The sequence below is a fragment of the Pleurodeles waltl genome, chromosome 5, assembly GCF_031143425.1.
Source record: "Pleurodeles waltl isolate 20211129_DDA chromosome 5, aPleWal1.hap1.20221129, whole genome shotgun sequence".
NCBI classification, from domain to species: domain Eukaryota; kingdom Metazoa; phylum Chordata; class Amphibia; order Caudata; family Salamandridae; genus Pleurodeles; species Pleurodeles waltl.
Window position 1 is genome coordinate 896291463 of NC_090444.1, and position 18720 is coordinate 896310182.

The following is an 18720-nucleotide window of genomic DNA, read 5'->3' on the forward strand; positions in this document are numbered from 1 at the left end:
AGTAGTATTTCACACACCATACTTCCAACGCAGGTGCATCTTGGGCACCATATGGACAAACTTCCCTGTGTATGTGAAATAACCATCTGCTATTATTAGTAATATTCTACGTATTAATCAAGCTTGCAAACACATTTTCAAACTGTAAAAGCCAAATCGATTGGCATTACCAATGCTCGCTTTATTTCAATTTCTCTCGTCTTCCACTTTTCATTTTTTAATATCCTAATATTATTCTTTAGAATTTATTGCAGCTTCTTTCCTCATTATTTCAATATTTTAATAGTATTCTTTATAGTTTATTTATAGCCTCTTTCCTTTCAGTTGTATTCATTTATGCCTTTCTTTTTTATTGCTCATTTTTATCTATGGCCTTTTAGCGTTCCATAAATATTGTATGCATATTTTGATCTCTTTTTCTTATTAGCTATTTTTGATTTTGTTTGAATCTATCCTTATAGGCTTTTCATTTTTGCCTTCATCTCCCTTTCTCCACAGCCATCTTTTTTTTCAGCTCTGCCTCTATTTTGTTTTCACATATTTTCTTCCTTGTTGACCACTTTGATGGTTTTTCCAGATTTACTTTATTCTGTTTCTTGTTCGTTTTATCATTGTTTTTCCTAACTCATCTATTCCAGCATCAGACTTCATGTCTGCATCTCTTATCCTCAATATGCCCTTGGTCAGGGTCGGACTAGTGTATAGGGCAGTAAAAGTGTGCCGGAAGGGCTGGTCTGACAGATCAGTGTATTGGGCTATTTATTGGCAGGTTTTATATTCTGGTGAGCCGTGTTTACCTGTTCAATTCTCTGATATTATACCATACCATGCCTGCACCAAGTACAAATGCATACATCCCCACCACACCTTACAAAACACCGCCCTGATTTGCAAATGTGGGACACTTTTTTAGCTATCCGATTCACTAATAGGGTCACTTTTAAATGAGTACATGGGAATGTTTTCTGTCCGACCCTGACCCTGATCCAGGTTCTTTTGGCTTTGCTGAACCATAAGGATACGAGTGCTGAGCCTCTCTGTAGCTAGTTTCAGATTTTGGCCACGCAGATCAGGCCAACATGTACACAATTAACTGGAAGTATTTGGCACAAGCCTCCGCTTAGGGACACTGTGCATGAACCAAGCCGTCTGCAACATGTGCCACAAGGTCCATATCTCCTCTGTGGGTCTATAGCAGTGGTAGAAGTGGGTGGGATCGGAGGGGCATGACGTGCCCATACTTTTAGGATTTATGAAACACCGTTTCCCTACTTTTTTGTAAAAAGACAACCGTCTCAGAAAGGTTCATTCCGCCAGTTTAAATACCTCAGTTGAAGTGCCATTAAGTGAGTCTCCTGAGCGATGAAACCGAAGGCGGGCAGATAGGCCTTCCTGCCAGGACGTCTTCGTCCCTTGAAAGAAATGCAAATGTGCGCAAAGAGTTAATCTGCAAACGTAAAGGGTGCTTTGGAGCTGGTACTGGCTTAAATGACCTAGTCACTCGTACATTTGTGATAACAAAGATTTATTCTTTTTGAGTGGTAGTGCAAAGAGTAAACAACTGGGCTGTGAAGTGTGTGCTTTTAAATGTAATTGTATTTATATCACGCTTACTACGCCTGGAGGTGTTGAAAGGACAGTATTGTAAAAAAAAAAATGCACTACGCACACTGGGTATTACTCAAATCTAGATTTTGGAAGAACCATTTTATCTTAATCATTTTGCGCATGTTGTAGCAGTCTTATACTTTGAGTGATATACATTAGTGCATTTCTCAATAAGAAACAACTCATTTCAAATGTATTTTTCATTTAAGCTGCATGTTATTTCATATGTCGGTGAAAGACCAAAAAAACTTAGAAAATAATTGTATTAAACCACATCTTTGACCCTGCCCCCAGGCTCAATGATCCCGTCCCCACTGCATCACAGTTCCCATGCTTTTTTAAATGCACTTCAACCACTGGTCTTTAGCATTACCAAAGCACGGAGGGTCTCAATCGTAGTTACGTACACGCTTTAGTTCTCAAATCTGCTTTCCAACAGCAGCCTCCACCAGCTTCTTCTTCCAACTATCGTTGTACCTCTAACAGTTACTTTCTGCACGCAGTCAAAAGATGGTGAGATTGTTCTATTTACCGCGAGCTGCAATGCAATGTTAGCTCACAACATTACAGGGTCACCAGCAAGAGATGTGGCTTTGGCCGGTGTGATGAGGCAACAAAAGCACTGTTGCTGCAATAGTTATTAAAAAACACCAAAACTGATAAATTAGTTTTCCAAGAGAGCAGATGACACGTCCAACAAGACAGGAGAAAAGATCATTATGGGTCTGCTTGGTGCTCCATGATAATGTTTCAATAATCTCTTCGTTTCGCCTACCTCAAGTACAAGAGTGCACATTAATGTCTATCAATATGCATGAAAGGTGTGCCTGATGCCGACTTTGTTATCACCTCCCGTCTATGGTAGGATAACTCCTGCAATCCAATCTGGTTGTCATTCATATTCTTGCTGCCGAGTTTTTAAGTGTGATGATTCATTTTGCTGGGCTTGAATATCTAAATGTTGTTATGAAAATATCTGACATAAGTCTGGTGTTCTAAAATTCGTCTACAAAATTATTGTCCCACTGGGTGTAGATTTTTCTACTATTAAAGCCAATTGAGCAATATGTTTGTGAATAATATTAAGGAATCAATATTTCTGTCTGAAGATACGTTGGTTACAATATTTTAGTACCATACTGTTGCAGTTACCAACCAAGAACGCGTTCACAATTCTCCAAATGCCTGGGTATTCTTTGCCAGGATTGAATCACACTTTTATGGTGTGGAAGAGACACCTGTATATTCTCTAAGCATCTCTCACCCAGCCCTACACTGGAAAGACCCTACTAGACCCACCAGCGGACAATGGTCACCTGTATTTTCTGGGGAATACAGAGGGGATAAGAACAGAACTGAGAACCTCGGATGCAGCAGTCTGTTGATGAAGAGTATGGACATAATAACATGAGGTGAAACCAATTATAGAGACAGGCTGGTTTCATCCAATCAAACTTTGATGCTCCCCCCCCCTCTACCCATCGCAAAACTTTTTTATTCTCATCTCCTCCACAAAGCGACACTGCAATAAGCTCAGGAGTGGGTGGTCAAAATTTCAACTTCATCATAATGGTGTGGTGAAAACGTCTTCATTAGGGCTACAAGTCAAACATGGCGCATAGGTTATCATCTAGATCGCTAAGCATAATATGTGGCTGCAGCATTTATTTAAAATCTGATCCCTAGGATTTTCTATCAAGATACTTTTCTTTTAAAAACAATTTTATGGACTACTCTCAGCTAATTCATCACTCGGCTTTACGTTGGTTGGGTGGGTGTGGCTGCCATGTTAGTGTCAGCGTGTTTTCTTAAGAGTAAGTAAAGAACAGACAGCTGAAGGGGCGTTTTACAAATCCAGTTCAATTTGCAGCGTTACCAATAAAAAAAACAATCTGCTTTTCTTCGTGTTGGCAAGATCGTGTCCAGATGCGAGTAGTGCAGGTCCAGTCTTCTTAGGAGTTACTGGGGCCACCTAAAACAAACCACATATTCAATGAGTGTCTGATCTGCTAGTTCACCAACTAGACGAGGTCTCATTACTAATGTAAACTGTGGAATTAGATCATTTAATAAATATTGCAATAGAAGGTTAATACATGTATTATTTTGCCTGGCACTCAGTGTACAATGAAAAGCTCCACCGTGAACGCTGACATGTCTGCTCTTCCAGAAGCAAGCCTACTTGTAAAGTGAAAAGGAGTGTACCTACTACCCACAACTCTCTCTCACTTCATCTTGCTCCGAAGATTTGGGCCCATAGGTAGATTTATCCATTGCATCGGTTAAGGAGAGAGGCATAGTGAACATCAGACTGAGTCCTGAGTCCTGCTGAGTCTTTCTGGACTGTCACCTTTAGCAGTACAATATGTTTCTAACTATCCAGGACTTCCCAATTACCCTCGCTGCCACCCCTTGCTCTCTACCTTCTTAGGTCAACCTACAGATTTCCATTGATTGAGTTTCCTGTCAATCACGTTTGATTCCATCTTACTCAAGGGCTTTCCTTCCACTTCTTGGGTTTAGCTATTCTTCTTTACTAGTCTTTTCAATTAACAACTCGCAGCTTTTCACAGATGACATTCAGAAAACACATTTGTTTCTACCTCGGGCACTCCATGTCAGTTCATGTTTTCTTGCTTGCTCCCTCGTGTGCTGTTTACTCTGTTTTCCTCCTCCTTCGTTGTCATACCTTTACATCTTACCTGCACCCCTCCCTGTTTTCAGACAGCCATGGCAATGAGGAAGAATACAATAATATGCAAACAGCCAACATAACATGTCCAAATGGGCGGACCGGATGAGGTCACCTGCTGATTCGTTTTACATGCAACATCCAATGACTAAGAGTTAACAAATACCCAAAGACCCAGAGCTACACGATTCTTTGGATAAGAATTTGTGATAAAATATCAGGGGAGACAACTAAACTTGTAAGCATAAATATCCTATATTTTTATATGGAAAAACGAATGATAATTTAATTGCTTAAACTCTGTTATGCTTCCCCCGTTCACCATGTGCGTCAGTAAAAAAAAAGGCAGGTGAACAAACGGTAAAGGTGTGAATAGAAGCAAAAGTCTAGAATGTTTACATTTAGCAAGCAGCAGATGTAGAGTTTTTCAAGCAGAGGGACTACCATCTTCTAAAAGCACAGCAACCTTGTTTGCTCATTTTTTTTTTAGTTCTAGTCCTGTTAGGAACCTAGCGTCCCTCATATTTCTCGCTCGGGAACCTCCTCTAACTGTTCGAAATATCCATGCGAAAATATTGTGCAACTGATCCTGAAAAGAGGAAGCAAAGGTCTTTACGAATTATACGTTTATGCGGGAGGAAATCAAACACGTATTACTTAAACCAGAAGATACTGAAATAAGGGAAACTGACCACAAAGATATGACGCTTGCCTTTTACATTCGGAGTCTGGATGAGTAAAGTGTGTGTGTGTGTGAGTACATTGTGGCCAACGGAAAGAGTTTTCAAGTTGAGCGTGTATAGCAGAGAAATCTCAGCCAATGTCCTGCAGGAGTCAGGTTGCATATACAGAGGTATTTGAAAAAGCATGTGATAACATCACGGCTGGGCAAGTATGAAGACTTCTACCACCTTAATTAGATCTGCAGCAAACACTTGAACCCACAGTGAGTGACCACCGATCCTAGATGGCGTGTTTCCATTTAAAACAGCAAATACACAGGAGTGGCCCTGGAGCAGTGTATGAGGACAGACGTACAGCTAGTCGTACTATATGCTCTCCGATGCCTGACCAGGAGTGGGAAAGGGGCAAAGCTTGTGAAAGGGACCATTCCATCAGCTGCATCTCTGGGGGTTAGCCTGAGCGCGCGGAGGAGTCACCCATGGGAATCCGCATATATACTTTTTTATCACTCCAGCCGCAGATCCACCAATTCACGCCATTTGTTGTATACTCTTTTTAGCAGTTGTGACAGAGCAATTTACACTGTACGTTGAGGTGATATTCCAACAGCTGAGCAGAGAACGAGAATACATTTCCGGTTAGTATGATCTGGTAGATCAATTCAGGTGTGAGGCAGGTGGCCTCACACGAGTAGGCATTATGCGGTCGTTAAGTGTAATGCGGGGTGCAAGAAGTGACGAATGAGCGTGGAGAGGTGGACTGGGAGGACCTAGTGTAGCCCAGGCCCCAAATACTGTGCTGGTAAAAACAATCAAGGACATCCTGTGAATTTTCAAGGCTACTGTTTATAAGGGTTGGGCACAACCTTCTGTGCTCTTGTGACTGGTGCTTTCTTGACACTGAAATGTATAGAGTAAGTGCAGAAAGTGTCGGTTTCATCTCTGTAACAAACGTTAGAAGCACAAAGCTGGCAAATTAATCCATGCCATGGGTAACACTGTCAGCCACTCCTGAATCTTCAGCTAACAACGTGTTGCACACTGGGATTTATGGTTTTGTTCTTAACTTAGCGGTAACCTTTCAAGAATGACAGCGTGCAAACTACTGGCTGTTTAAAGCTGGGACTGCTTAAATTGTAATACATGACATGGAGCTAAAAGACACGCAACGTAAACTCACTCTCACCACAGGGATACAGGTGCCCCTGAATGAATACGCCAGATCTGAAAGAACTTTTTAGATCTTTCCGATATAGTAATTATTCGAATCGTGAATGTAATTGTAATTCCTCATTTAAGATTAGAAGTTCCATCTGAATACTTCGCTGTGCAGTATAGCCGAGCATTACTTAGCAAATAATCATATGTCTGAGAATGTAGATTTCTTTCATCCAGGCCATGAACCTTGAATTGGAATTGGTGGTAGGGAAGAATCTCTAAACACCAATTGTTGTGGCCTGCATGATCACTGGTACCCTATGAAAGTAGGAGGAATATTCTCTGGTTACATAAGAGGAAATATAACAACATGACAGGACATAATTCCAGCTCCCAACTTCCTGTCAACACAGCTCACAAGTTCATAGACACAGAGGACAAGTTACTTATCTTCATTAACACTCCTTCTAACTGCAGATTCCTAAACGTATAATATTCCCTAGGCACCTAACAGGATCCAGAGAATTTCCATAGCAGTTCTTCTGTTTACTGCTGGGCAGTGATGCGTGGTCCAATTCCACCCAAGAGGTGACAGACCAGAGCCACATATAAGTGCTATCCTGGCACACGGACATCAGTGTCTTATCTTTTTACTTTCCGCACCCTCAGACGTGGAGCATGAACAATTGTTGGTGACAGTGTGCTGAGTACTAACTTGGGACCTTCTAGGTGTTAAAAAGAGGCCACTCCACAGAACAGGGAGGTGGGAGGGCAGTGACAAATATGCTGTTGGATATTAGATCCACCAGAAAGAACATTACAAAAGGTAAGTAACTTGTTCTTCTTATGGATACATTTAAACACAGATTTCACACCTTAGAACAAATAACAAAGCAGTACCTCCCCAAGGTGGAGGTACTGTGCAGTGGGCTTACACCAAAAAGTTGTGTAGAACCTAGCGGGCTAAGTTTTCTTCCCATTGCACCTTTGTAATTTTGTAGCACAACATTAATTGAGCTCAGGCCAATGTCAGTTTGGGGTACGACATGGGGGTTGGCACCAGATTATCCTCTGGCACTACTGGCTTCGGGGTTGTAGGAACCTGGAATGGGCATAGATCGTGGAGCCAGAGTAGAATTCTGTATCTTAGTCAGTACAGTCCCAGTAACGGGTCCCAAGGGAGATGGTATTACTTATCACTCTGGCATAGCACGTATGTCTCAAGAATCATGTGTATCAGAAGCATCTTGCAAGCATGCAAACAGACTGTAAAGTGTGCATTCTTTGCATAATGTAGCAACATACAGACAGACAGACAGACAGATGGAAGGAGAGCTAAATCTGTGATGTGTTGCCTTCAAGGACTTCTTTCCAGTGAGTCCACTGCTCACAGGCCTAAAACGGCTATCACACTGAGATGTAATACAGTCAGGTCATGAGGTGCAGTGAGGCACTGTGCTGGCTGCCCTTCCATACTGTTTTCTCATTCTTGGGAAGCGAGGAAAGTCCCTTCCACCTTCTCCACCTTTTCCCCTTCGATTACCTCCGCATGAAGGTACCGAGACTGGAATTAACACATCCCTGTGAGTTAAAGGTACTGAGCCTTGAATTAACACATCACTGTGAGTTAACACGGTGTGGCCAGTAAAGTTTCCCGGAGGGGGCATAACCTGCAGGATCCTAAATTAGCAGGTCCTTTTGCACAGGATTTCTATGATTCTGGCTTAACGTTGATAGTTACCTCATGAGATAAACAAGTGGCAAATATCTACAGTGGGTGGAGAAGGAGTTTGTGTATGTCTGGGTTGCTGGTTAGGGACCGGGAAGGGCATCTAAGGTTTGAGAGGTTTTCCGGGTGCTGAACGCATCTGGTAAAATCAGCTATGATGTTGCCAGCCCTAGTAACTGCGGTTCCATAAAACCCAGAGTTGCTTGAGGCAATATAACATCCCCCTCCCAAGGATACCATTCTGGACACTCCAGCAGGTAATCTGCAGCTTTGTGGTGCACCTGGCATGTGAAGCAGGTTCACAAATAACTTCTGGAATGCAGGGTCACCTAATTTGCAACGGCGAAGGAGCGTCGCTCCCCTTGCTAAGCCAGGAGCTAAAAGATAAAATGATATTACATTATCGTTTTATCTTCCAGCTGCTGGCTCAGCTAGCAGCATGCTCAGAAAGGGGCGGGCTGGGCCACGAAAGGTGGGAGGGGGGAGGAGGAGAGAGTGCACCTAAGTGCAAACGTGTGTTTGACTGGCCGTCTCAGGCTGGCCAAACACACATGCGCACGTAGGTTTCTACAGCCCGGGGGTTTAACAGCCGGGCTGGAGAACCTGCACAGACCCCAGGGTTGTGTCTGAGTGGCAATCGAAGCTGCTCTGACCAATCCTAATGCTGCTTTCATGCTAGGGTTAGCATGAAAGCAGCGCCAGGATTGCTGGGGAGCCTGTGTTAGTGTCCCAGTAACTGCTGGAACACTACATTGAGGGAAGGAAGAGGAGCAATGCAGAAGGAGGCGACAGCAAAAGGTACGTTTTTATTTATTTATTTTTTATTCCCCAACCCCCATCTGTCCCCACGCCCGCCCCTCCCCTTGAGATTAGCGGCGGCGGCCACTGGTGGAATGTCACATAGCAGTGAAACAGAGGCTTAGACCTACAATATGTGTAGTTTCCAACTTCAAAAATGTCTGTGCCTATAGATGGAAATCTAAGCTGGTCTCACCGTGCCATGTATGCTCCACTCATCAAAACTTACATCATGAGTAGGGGGGTGCAAAGTTTATGTCTCACAAACAATTTTTAATTCCTGCATATAGTAAGATTTCATCCTGTAGTTCACAAAAATTCCTGCATGTGAATATCCATGTTAAAGTCAGGACATGAATGTTTCTGTTGGAGAAAAAAAAACACTGTGAACATCCCTCACACTTGAATGTCTCAAGGAAAATGGATTTACAGTCAACTCATGAGAAAAGGGGGCCTCGACTTCTAGACTTGAGAATTTTCCTCAGGTAACAAAAACTTTGCACACCCATGCTCGTGCATACAGTCCACAGGGCATACACCCTGCAGGAGCATGTGATGCGTAAATATGCTGTGGTACACTGAGTGATTGAGAGGTTTTGAAAAGCATAGGATTACCCTGAGGATGTCTTAGCTGGAAACGGACAAAAAAAACTCAAACAAGAGATCCTTAGGGGAAGCATATGTCAGTCAGTCAACATATCTTTATGCCGTTTTTTGCACAAAAAAAACAGTAAAGACAGCAAGGATAAAAACAATAAATACATCACACATTAAATAGTCGAGCAGCGCCAAATAAAAAGCAAGCCACATCATACATTACATGAAATCTTACACAATCGGACAGCACCAGATAAGAAACAAACCAGATTAAAACAAATGCCCTGGTAATAAAAAAATTTAAAAGAACAAGGCTGGTCACACTTGATCAAAGTGCTTATCAAATGAGATACAACAAAAGATTTACGCATTTTTTTATAGAATGTACAAAACATTGTAAAGTGCAAGGAGTCGTGAGTTGAAACACTGTCACAACTGCATTGGATGAAAGCAGATTCAAATGTACTACCTAGGGCATGGCAAACAGTTGATGAATTTTATTCTAAAACGTATCAAAAGGAAGCAATGATGTTCTGGCATATCATACGTTAGGTACGGTTGATCTGAAGAGTTGTCTGGAGTGAAAAGTAAGCTCTAGTAGATGTTTTTTCCTAATGCAGATAGGGCTCTCCCCAGCTGCAGTTTCTTCTAGAGGGTGGGGAGCGTCGTCCCTCACCCGCTGCGAGCAGGGCAAGAAAAAATAGAATGGCAATGAAAAGATTTAATTGCCATTTTATTTTTTCTGCGCAGTGTGCATCAGCCCAGATACATTCTGCAGGCAGCAGAGGACTGCCTCTGCTTCCGGGAGCAGAGGAGTGGAGCAGTGTCTCGACTGGAAGCTCCAAAGTGTGCATGTCACTTTGGCTGGCTGCTTTGTGCTGGCCAAAGTGACATGCGCACTTTGAAGCTCTCCACTTAGCTGAGACCAGACACATGCCTCCAGGGCCTCCATCCAACCCAGACTCTTCTCTCATGCTGAATAACAGCATGAGAGCAGCATCTGGATTGATTAGGGGAGCTCTTCCTCTATCGGAGAGCAGAAGAACACAGAGTAGGATGCAAAGCCCGTAGTAAGTAAGCATATGACATCCAACAGATAACAAAGGAGACCAGGACATATAAGAGTCAAATGAGACCCCTAGATAGGGGAACGTGGCGACTCAACTGATAATACCTTTAATACAATAAGGTCTAGTCTTAGTAGGCTGGGGGCCAAACACCATGACATGATTTAGCAAAGTTATTGCTTGGATCAAGGCTATGCATAAATTCCACAAAGGAATTAAGCAAACGATCTCCTCCCAAAAATGTTCAAGCAGCATGGGTGTCGAGTGATGTAGAATCTTGGGCATATCCTTTCTACTTTCAATAACCAACTTTTCTTGAATTAGAGCTTAAAGTGCTCATTGCACTCTCCTCATTGCTCCAAATCGGACTGAGGCAGTCAAGTTAAATGAAGATGATGCCGTAATAAATATAAATTGTTTTCCATCCCCATACCCAGTATGACATTCCATAATTTCTCCCTGTTAACCGTATCAAATGCAGTACTCAAATCCATAAAAGCAGAGTGTAAGGTCCCCTGTTTTGCAACTGTGTATTTGTTAATAATAAGATAAAGGTTAAGACTGTGGTTACCCGTCCCTAAACCAGGCCGGAAGCCATACTGAATATCAGCCATTACATTGTGGTCGATAGCCCAGTCCAATAGCTTATTCAGGACTATCCAGCCTAGAACCTTACACTGGAACTGATCAGGGAAATGAGATGGTAGCGCTCAAGAGTAGAATGGTTACCTTTCTTGAAAATAGGAACAATCACAGAAGTGGACCAGGCTTTTGGGATACACAATATCATGGCTGCATTATGTTATAAGGTTATCAGGGGGCTCAGGGCTCTAAGTTAGATTTGAAAACATCTAATGGGACATCATCAGGACCACAGGACTTATTCGATGGAAACAGTTGTATAGCGTTAGAAACCTCCTCATAGGAGAAGGTAATACAGTTTTTAGAAATATCAATCCCTGAAGAATCACAAATTACAGATGTAAGATTATGTGCATCGTAAATGGATTCAAAGTGTTTTACCCAGATCTCAGGCAAGATAATAGACAGTAAGAGGTTCCATAACAGGCTTGAAGATAGGGTGAATAATAATTTTCCAGAATTTAGAGCTAGCTCTTAAAGTACTAGCGACCAGCAGTTGTTACTAAGCCTCTTCTTGTAGCGACCTCTTGCGCTCCTCCAAAATGGTCTTGTAGGATGCATGACAAGAAGCAACCCACTTACGATCCCTCGGAATAGCCTTCATGGCTCTAGCAGGACATAATAAGCCCTGGAACATTTTGCGACAAACCATTTGATAGGCCCAGAACTTATGAGGTTACGATTACTCGCTAGCAATGAGTGTATATTATGACTAATGATATCAAATAAATTCGCAATAGCAGTGTCTAATAAGTTAGAATTCAGACAAGAATCAAACTAAAAATGGCACTTCCTAAAAAGCTCTTGATAAAAAAAACTTCTGCAAGCACTGTGCTCCATCTAAGAGGTCGGTCTTGCGAAGTACGTTGCCCATTATCCGTAGTTACATGCATGGGACAAACTTTGCAAGAAACCCAATGAAAATAAGCTGCTAGATGATTATGATCACTCAATGGACTCCAACTAACCTCAACATTTTAAAGCGAATGAACCAAGGCCAAGGAAAAATAAAAATAAACCGATCACACTATCACCACCTCTACCTGTAAAAGGACTCTAAAAAAGGGCTCACTGTATCATCAGCGTGGGTAAAGCACCTTTGCATACAGGGGTGCAGAATACAGTCACCAGCTAAGATAATACGTATTTCTCCTAGCTGGATTTTGGCAAAGATTCTAAATATTTAAGAGCCTGTGTTTGACCGGGGGACCCAGACAAAGGAAAGGCATTATAAAGACCTACTACTAGCAGGCTGGAAGAGATTGAAAACTCCATCAAAGCAGCTGCCAAATCAGGCAAACTAGTATGAACCATGGAAGCTTTACAAACTGGATTTAGTGAAACCAAAATAAGAAGTCCACCTCTTACCCTCCCGTGACATGAAGGGATAGTTGGAACAAAGAAAGAAAGATAACCATTAAGATAAAAATCAGAAGCAATGTCCCAAGTCTCTTGTAGACACACAATATTAAATGTAGATAAATCATAAAAAAACTAATTTCCCTTTTTGTTAGTGAGGCCTGGAATGTTCCAGCTAAGAATCATGAGTGTTTTAGTGTTCACCTGGCACTGCCGAATGTCACTTGGGATACAGGGCAATCTTGTGTCGATTAATGGCAGTCAATCATTATCACACAGAGAGCTTAAAGCAGCAAATTGATTATGAGTAGGTACATTACCCTAAAGCAAATGCCTTGTGGTGGGATCAAATGGCACAACAGGGGGAACTAGGATAACCTTGCACCCCTTAAGACAAGAGGGAAAGGGTTTGTATAAAAAAAACACCTAGGGGGAACAATGTAATGATGACAGAAGTTTCAGTACTGGGTGACAAACAGGATAGCCAAAAAGCAGCTGTGGGAGGGTTATCTAAATTGACTACTATATAGTCGCGTCCAAAGACTAAGGGCCAGATGTAGGTAGCCTTTTGCGCCTCGCAAACGGCGAAAAACACAGCTTGCGAGGCGCAAAAAGCCTCACGCGATGCAGAAACACATTTTGCGACTCGGTACTGACTCGCAAAATGTGTTTCCGACTCGCAAATATGAAGGGGTGTTCCCTTCCTATTTGCGATTCGTACCGCGATGTAGAGTTGATTTGTGACCGCGAAAGCGGTCGCAAATCAACTCGCAGTTACCATCCACTTGAAGTGGATGGTAACTCATTCGCAAACGGGAAGGGGTCCCCAGGGGACCCCTTCCCCTTTGTGAATGCTCACAAAATTATTTTTTCAGAGCAGGCAGTGGTCCTATGGACCACTGCCTACTCTGGAAAAAAAATGAAACAAAAAGGTTTCAGTATTTTTTCTATTTGCAGCTCGTTTTCCTTTAAGGAAAACGGGCTGCAAAGAGAAAAAAAAAAAAACTGCTTTATTGAAAAGCAGTCACGGACATGGTGGTCTGCTGTCTCCAGCAGGCCATCATCTCTGTGAGTGACTAGACTCGCTATGGGGTCACAAACTGCGAACCACCTCATAAATATTTATGAGGTGGGTCTTTGCGACCCCATAGTGAGTCGCAGAAGGTGTCTGAGACACCTTTTTGCATCGCGAATTGTAAGTTGCAAGTTGCGAGTCGCTATGACTCGCAAATTGCAAGTCGCAATTTGTGGCTTACCTATATCTGGCCCATAGCCCTCCTAGCCATATTGATATTCTTGAATAAAGGCATATTGTACCTCAATTGTTTGTTCAACCAATGAACCACTTGGTTTTTAAGTTGAGCAAAGTTTTCTACAGCGTTAGGAGCCAATGTTGGAACATTTGCCAGAAAAATTACATATGGTGTTGCAGCTGGAGGAAATCCTAAGCTATAGGACACAGCTTTGGGTGATAGAGGATAGTGGTTAAGAATAGTAAAAACATTGTTTAGGCCAAGACAAGAAGTAGGTAATAGAGCCAAATGAGGCCCTTGGCATAAGTTCTGAGAGTTGGAATTAACCAATACTGAAGCAGTCTGACAGCCTCTATCAGAAATGAGTCCTTGAGTGCCCGGGCATGCTGGGTAAATACCTGCCATTGTACACAGATCTTGTCCGTAGGAAGTCTTAGATTGAAGTGATATGCCACCCCAGCGACCGGAGCAGCAGCGGTACTTAAACCAACCCTCTGCGAAGAAACAATTAAAACCAGAGGGCCCAGACTCTCCAAACCTCTATGACGAGTCTTGAGTTGAACAATCAGATTATTAATGGCATCTTCAATCTTAACAAGTCTTTACCACATGATGTAAAGGTGGAGGCAACTAAAGATACCAGCTTACCTAGGGGTAATCCTAGAACCACCCGGTGAAGCACAACCTTTAGAAACACTGGGTGGATTGTGGCCAGTGCTAAGTAGGGATCCTGAATTCACAAATAGAAGAGGGATCCCTGTGTTGAGTGGGACAGCATTCTCTGGGGTAGCTGGGCTGGTACCAATACCAGGTACAACCTCTGGGGAGTCTTGTCGCCCTAAACTGAGCTCAAACACTGTTGCACTTATTTCCTCAGTTATAGCCCCACTGTAAAAAGTAAGTAGTGTCACGATATTAGCCCCGTTGACTTCACCCAAAACTGAACTGATTTTGCGCCTACCCATGTCCAAAGGGCCAGTAAATGAGGTCAGTAGGGAAAGAGGAACACGGCCAGAAGAAGGGGCCCGACCTAGTCTCAGCCAGACGAGGACAGATGCAGACAGGCCCGGTCTTCAGCTAGGGGCATCCCGTGTCATGGTTAACCGGTGCTGATTAAGAAAATGCCACACCTCCTCCAGTGACCAGCAGCTTACGGGGGTTGTATTCCTCTCCCCCAGGGATTGCCTCAAACATCAGAAGCCTTGCTGCATGTGTGCCCCACACCACAGCTAACTGCAGTTGATTAAGAAAGCACTGGACCTCCTCCAGCGACTAGTGGCTCATGGGAGTTGTAGTACTCCTCCAGGAATAGCCTCTAAACACCAGCAGCCTTTCCTCCTGCGCGAGGAACATATGAGTTTTCAACTTTTTACAAAACATGAAAAAGACACTCTCCTTATGGAGGGATGGTGGTTATTCCATAATTTTGGGCCCAAATAAAAAAGGCAGAACACCCATGGAACTCTCACTCTGGTCTTTTGGATTTTGGGAATGGACAACAGTTTATTAGTAATCTGGACCAGAGCCATAAAAGGCATAGTGATAGAGTATTTTAAATACATTTTGATGCAGCACCGGAAGTCAAAGTAAACAAGAGAGAAAAGACAAGGCAAAAGGAGGGATGGAGAAGGGCAAAGGGGTCACAGTGCTCTGAGCAACTGGGAGCTGTTCCACAACACGAGATGAAACCACAAAATAAAAGGAGTTACCGTAGTCCAGGCGTGATAGAACAAGTGCCTGGACCACAACGTTCTGGCAATTAGATAAGTAAATGTATTGGAAACAATGCAATGCAACTGTTCAAAGTTGAAGACAGAAAGAGAAGACACCTACATTTTCAACAGTCATAGTGGGGGCTAGTGAGAGCCAGACTGAAGGCCGAAGAGCTGAAGTTGGCATAGAGAACTGGATGCCCACACACGCACCTCTGTTTTATCTGAATTAAGTTTTCCCCACTTGGGACCCAGCCACAGGGGCACAGCTTCCATTGGTTCATCAGGGGCAGTGGCTTCGGTATCTAGAGGCCTAAGGAGCCCAATGAACCCTGACTATTGCAGTATTTCACAGTTCAAACAACAGCCTGTGGGCCCATTCCCTTCCTTGCAGTAGGACCTATGACATATTACCTATGCCACTATAGGCAGTTGGGGCAGCAGGGGTGCTGTGGGGAGGTGTAGGAAGTAGGCTGCCTGGTTCACTGACCATGACCAGGAGGTAGATGGGTACCATTGTCTCGGACAAAAAATGGATGGGCACTTTGCTGAGGCACAAGTGGCTGCTGGTACGGGGCACCTTTGCTGAAACCATGAAGGAATGGGAAGGCTGATCCGGTTGGCAAAGCGGGGCAAATAAATCCAGAGAGAGTGCTGTGGCCCTTCTCTCTTTGAACCACTTCAGGGCAGAATCTGCTTTATCCAAAAAAAAGACAAGTCCCATCAAAGGACAATCCCATAAGATATGACTGGGGCATCTGGGAGGAGTTGAGCCACTGAATCCCAAAGAGCCTGGGGTTAGCAACCCAGTAGTCAACTTGCATTGATGGACATGAAGCCCTACTGGGTGGAAGAAAATACCCTCTTCTCAAAGGTCTCCACTGTTTTGGATTTCTTGTCAAGTGTGTCTAGTGGACTAAACAGAAAAGTGTTTGGATTTGTTCAGCTAGAAGACGCCTGCACCACTAATCTGTCCGGGTAGGGGTGGTGAGACAAAAAAGCATAGTTGTCCAAGCAAGTCGGTGGCGTCTTGCAATGTGGGTATTTACTGAGGAACCAGAGGAAGGTTTAGCCCATAGCCCTAGAATGGTACCAGTTAGTGCCTTGTTACAAGGTAGAAGGGGCTCTATAATGGCTTGCTCTGAATGGAGACCTCATTCAAAACATTGATCTTGACCTCTAGGGTGGAGAGTTGGAGGTTGAGAACTTCGGCTGCCTTACGCCTGGCAATCACACAGGAATTACTCTTTTCAGAGACAGGACCTGAGGGTGTGATAGGGCCAGAATCAGGAAAGGACTCAAGGCCACTGGCATCTCGAAGACAATCATACCAATTCTCTTCTTGGAAGAGTTGGCCAATCTGATCATCTGATTCATGTTTGTCCAAATCAGTGCCAAATAGAGAATGGAAAGTTTGGGATCATCTTGATAGATGAGGAATGTCAAGCGCAGGTTGTGGGTCAACAGAAACCAGGCATGGCCTCAGTCAAGGTCGTAGTGTGGCTTACTCGGAGTCAGAGAGCACAACAGGCACCTCGTCCTCTAGAGTTGGTAGAGTGTGGAGCTGGAGGCGGAGTCAGCATAAGAGCCAGGTGAGGCACGGTGTGGATGTCGGCACTGTGTGGTCAAACCTCCTGTCAGTGTCCCAGATGGAGGGGCCTCTCAGCTCTTTGGCAGGTGTGAAAGAGGGTGTCGGGAGAGATCTGAAACGCACTCGCATGGTCTCGCTGAACTGTTCGATCTACCTTGGTGTCGCAAACAGTCTCAGAAGCTCTGGTTGTGCTGAGACAATTTGGGGGATAGGCTCCGATGTCGACTGACTTCGGGGGCAAGATCAAGAGGCATGACAATGCCTTCTGAGGAGTATGAGAGTGGTGGAATGGGCCAAGTCCCACGCAATACTTTTTATGGATCTTCTTCAGCTTACCTGAAGATTTGGAGCATGACACCGATTGGCCTCAGGATTGACTCTGACAACTCTTGGACCAGGAACGATCCTTGGACTGGTCATGATGTGGAGTCTTGTAGTGCTTAGGGACGTAGAGTTTTGTCTAGCAGTGCCATATGGCCTTCAGATAAATCGATGAATAGTCATTGCAGGCCTTGGAGTTGTGACTCGACCCCAGGCACTACAGACACACCTGATGGGGATCTGTCACAGACATTTCCCTGCGACAGTCCTTACAGGGTTTAAAACCTGTCATTTTGGTAGGTAATATTTCCCTTGCACACTGTGAAAATTGTGAGGTAAAGAGTCTCAAAAGAGACAAGAGGTATCCACATTTGAGGCCGCAGAAAAAAAGGAACTGACGCCAGTGTGTGGGAGTGGCTATAGACTCTGCATGCCATTTCCAAAGTGGAACTGTGTCAATGCGAAGCCAGATAGCGCCGCGGGTATTTTCTTTTTGTAAAAGCAGCATGGAGGTTTGACTCTTGATTTCAGGAATGGGAACGTGGAAGGATAGTGTAAGACTTTGTATGAATGAAAAAGTGGACTAATGTTATGGGCCTGTATCTCTTCTCTAATATGGGGTAATGATTGAAAGATCATTTAAATAAAAAAAAGGTCAAAATATGTTTTAAGGTGATGGATCCTGCTAAGGAAGTCCAGCGTCTCTTCAGGGTGGCAGAGTACCTCCCATCCCACACCTCTGCCCTCACTGGGTTAAAATGCCCCCATGTTTGAAGATAATAGTCAATTTGGCAGGTCAAATTTACCAAAAGTGAGCCGGCAGACACAGTTCCATGTCATAGCCCTAAAACAGAGGTTTGTTTTTGGGAAACAAAAACTAATGATCCTGAAATGAAGGATGTTTATTCACGGCCAGGAATTATATGTGTCAGATGGCTTGACCTAAACAGGGAGCAGCATGGATGCCAGTGGACTTAAAGTGACGCCACATGAGGTACCGCCCTCAGAAACCTACAGGTTCCTACATCTTTATATGAGCAAGGGCGCAAGTTATAGTTACCTTAGGGTGCGAGTTATAGTTACCTAAAGAACTATAACTGCTGAATTTCTATGGTTTAGTATGAAAAAATCCAAAACCTAACTATAACGTTGCTGTAACCTTTGTTTTTTTCACTGAAATTTATATATATATATATATATTGTGAGAAAGTAGCCTCTTTCTAGCCTTGTTACCCCCACTTTTGGCCTGTTTGTGAGTGTATGTCAGGGTGTTTTCACTGTCTCACTGGGATCCTGCTAGCCAGGGCCCAGTGCTCATAGTGAAAACCCTATGTTTTCAGTATGTTTGTTATGTGCCACTGGGACCCTGCTAGTCAGGACCCCAGTGCTCATAAGTTTATGGCCTATATGTATGTGTTCCCTGTGTGGTGCCTAACTGACTCACTGAGGCTCTACTATCCAGAACCTCAGTGGTTATGCTCTCTCATTTCTTTCAAATTGTCACTAACAG

The 18720-nt window shown here is 43.5% G+C and overlaps 1 protein-coding gene across 1 annotated transcript in view; it reads right to left on the minus strand.

Annotated features, from left to right (window-relative positions):
• Positions 1-219: 219 nt before the first annotated feature.
• FAM120B (family with sequence similarity 120 member B) overlaps positions 220-18720 on the minus strand; it is a 1000164-nt gene continuing 981663 nt past the window's right edge. Inside the window, exon 11 of the mRNA XM_069235018.1 lies at positions 220-3580. Coding sequence (XP_069091119.1) covers positions 3568-3580 — 13 coding nt within the window. The 3' untranslated portion in view covers positions 220-3567. The remainder of the gene's footprint in view (positions 3581-18720) is intronic.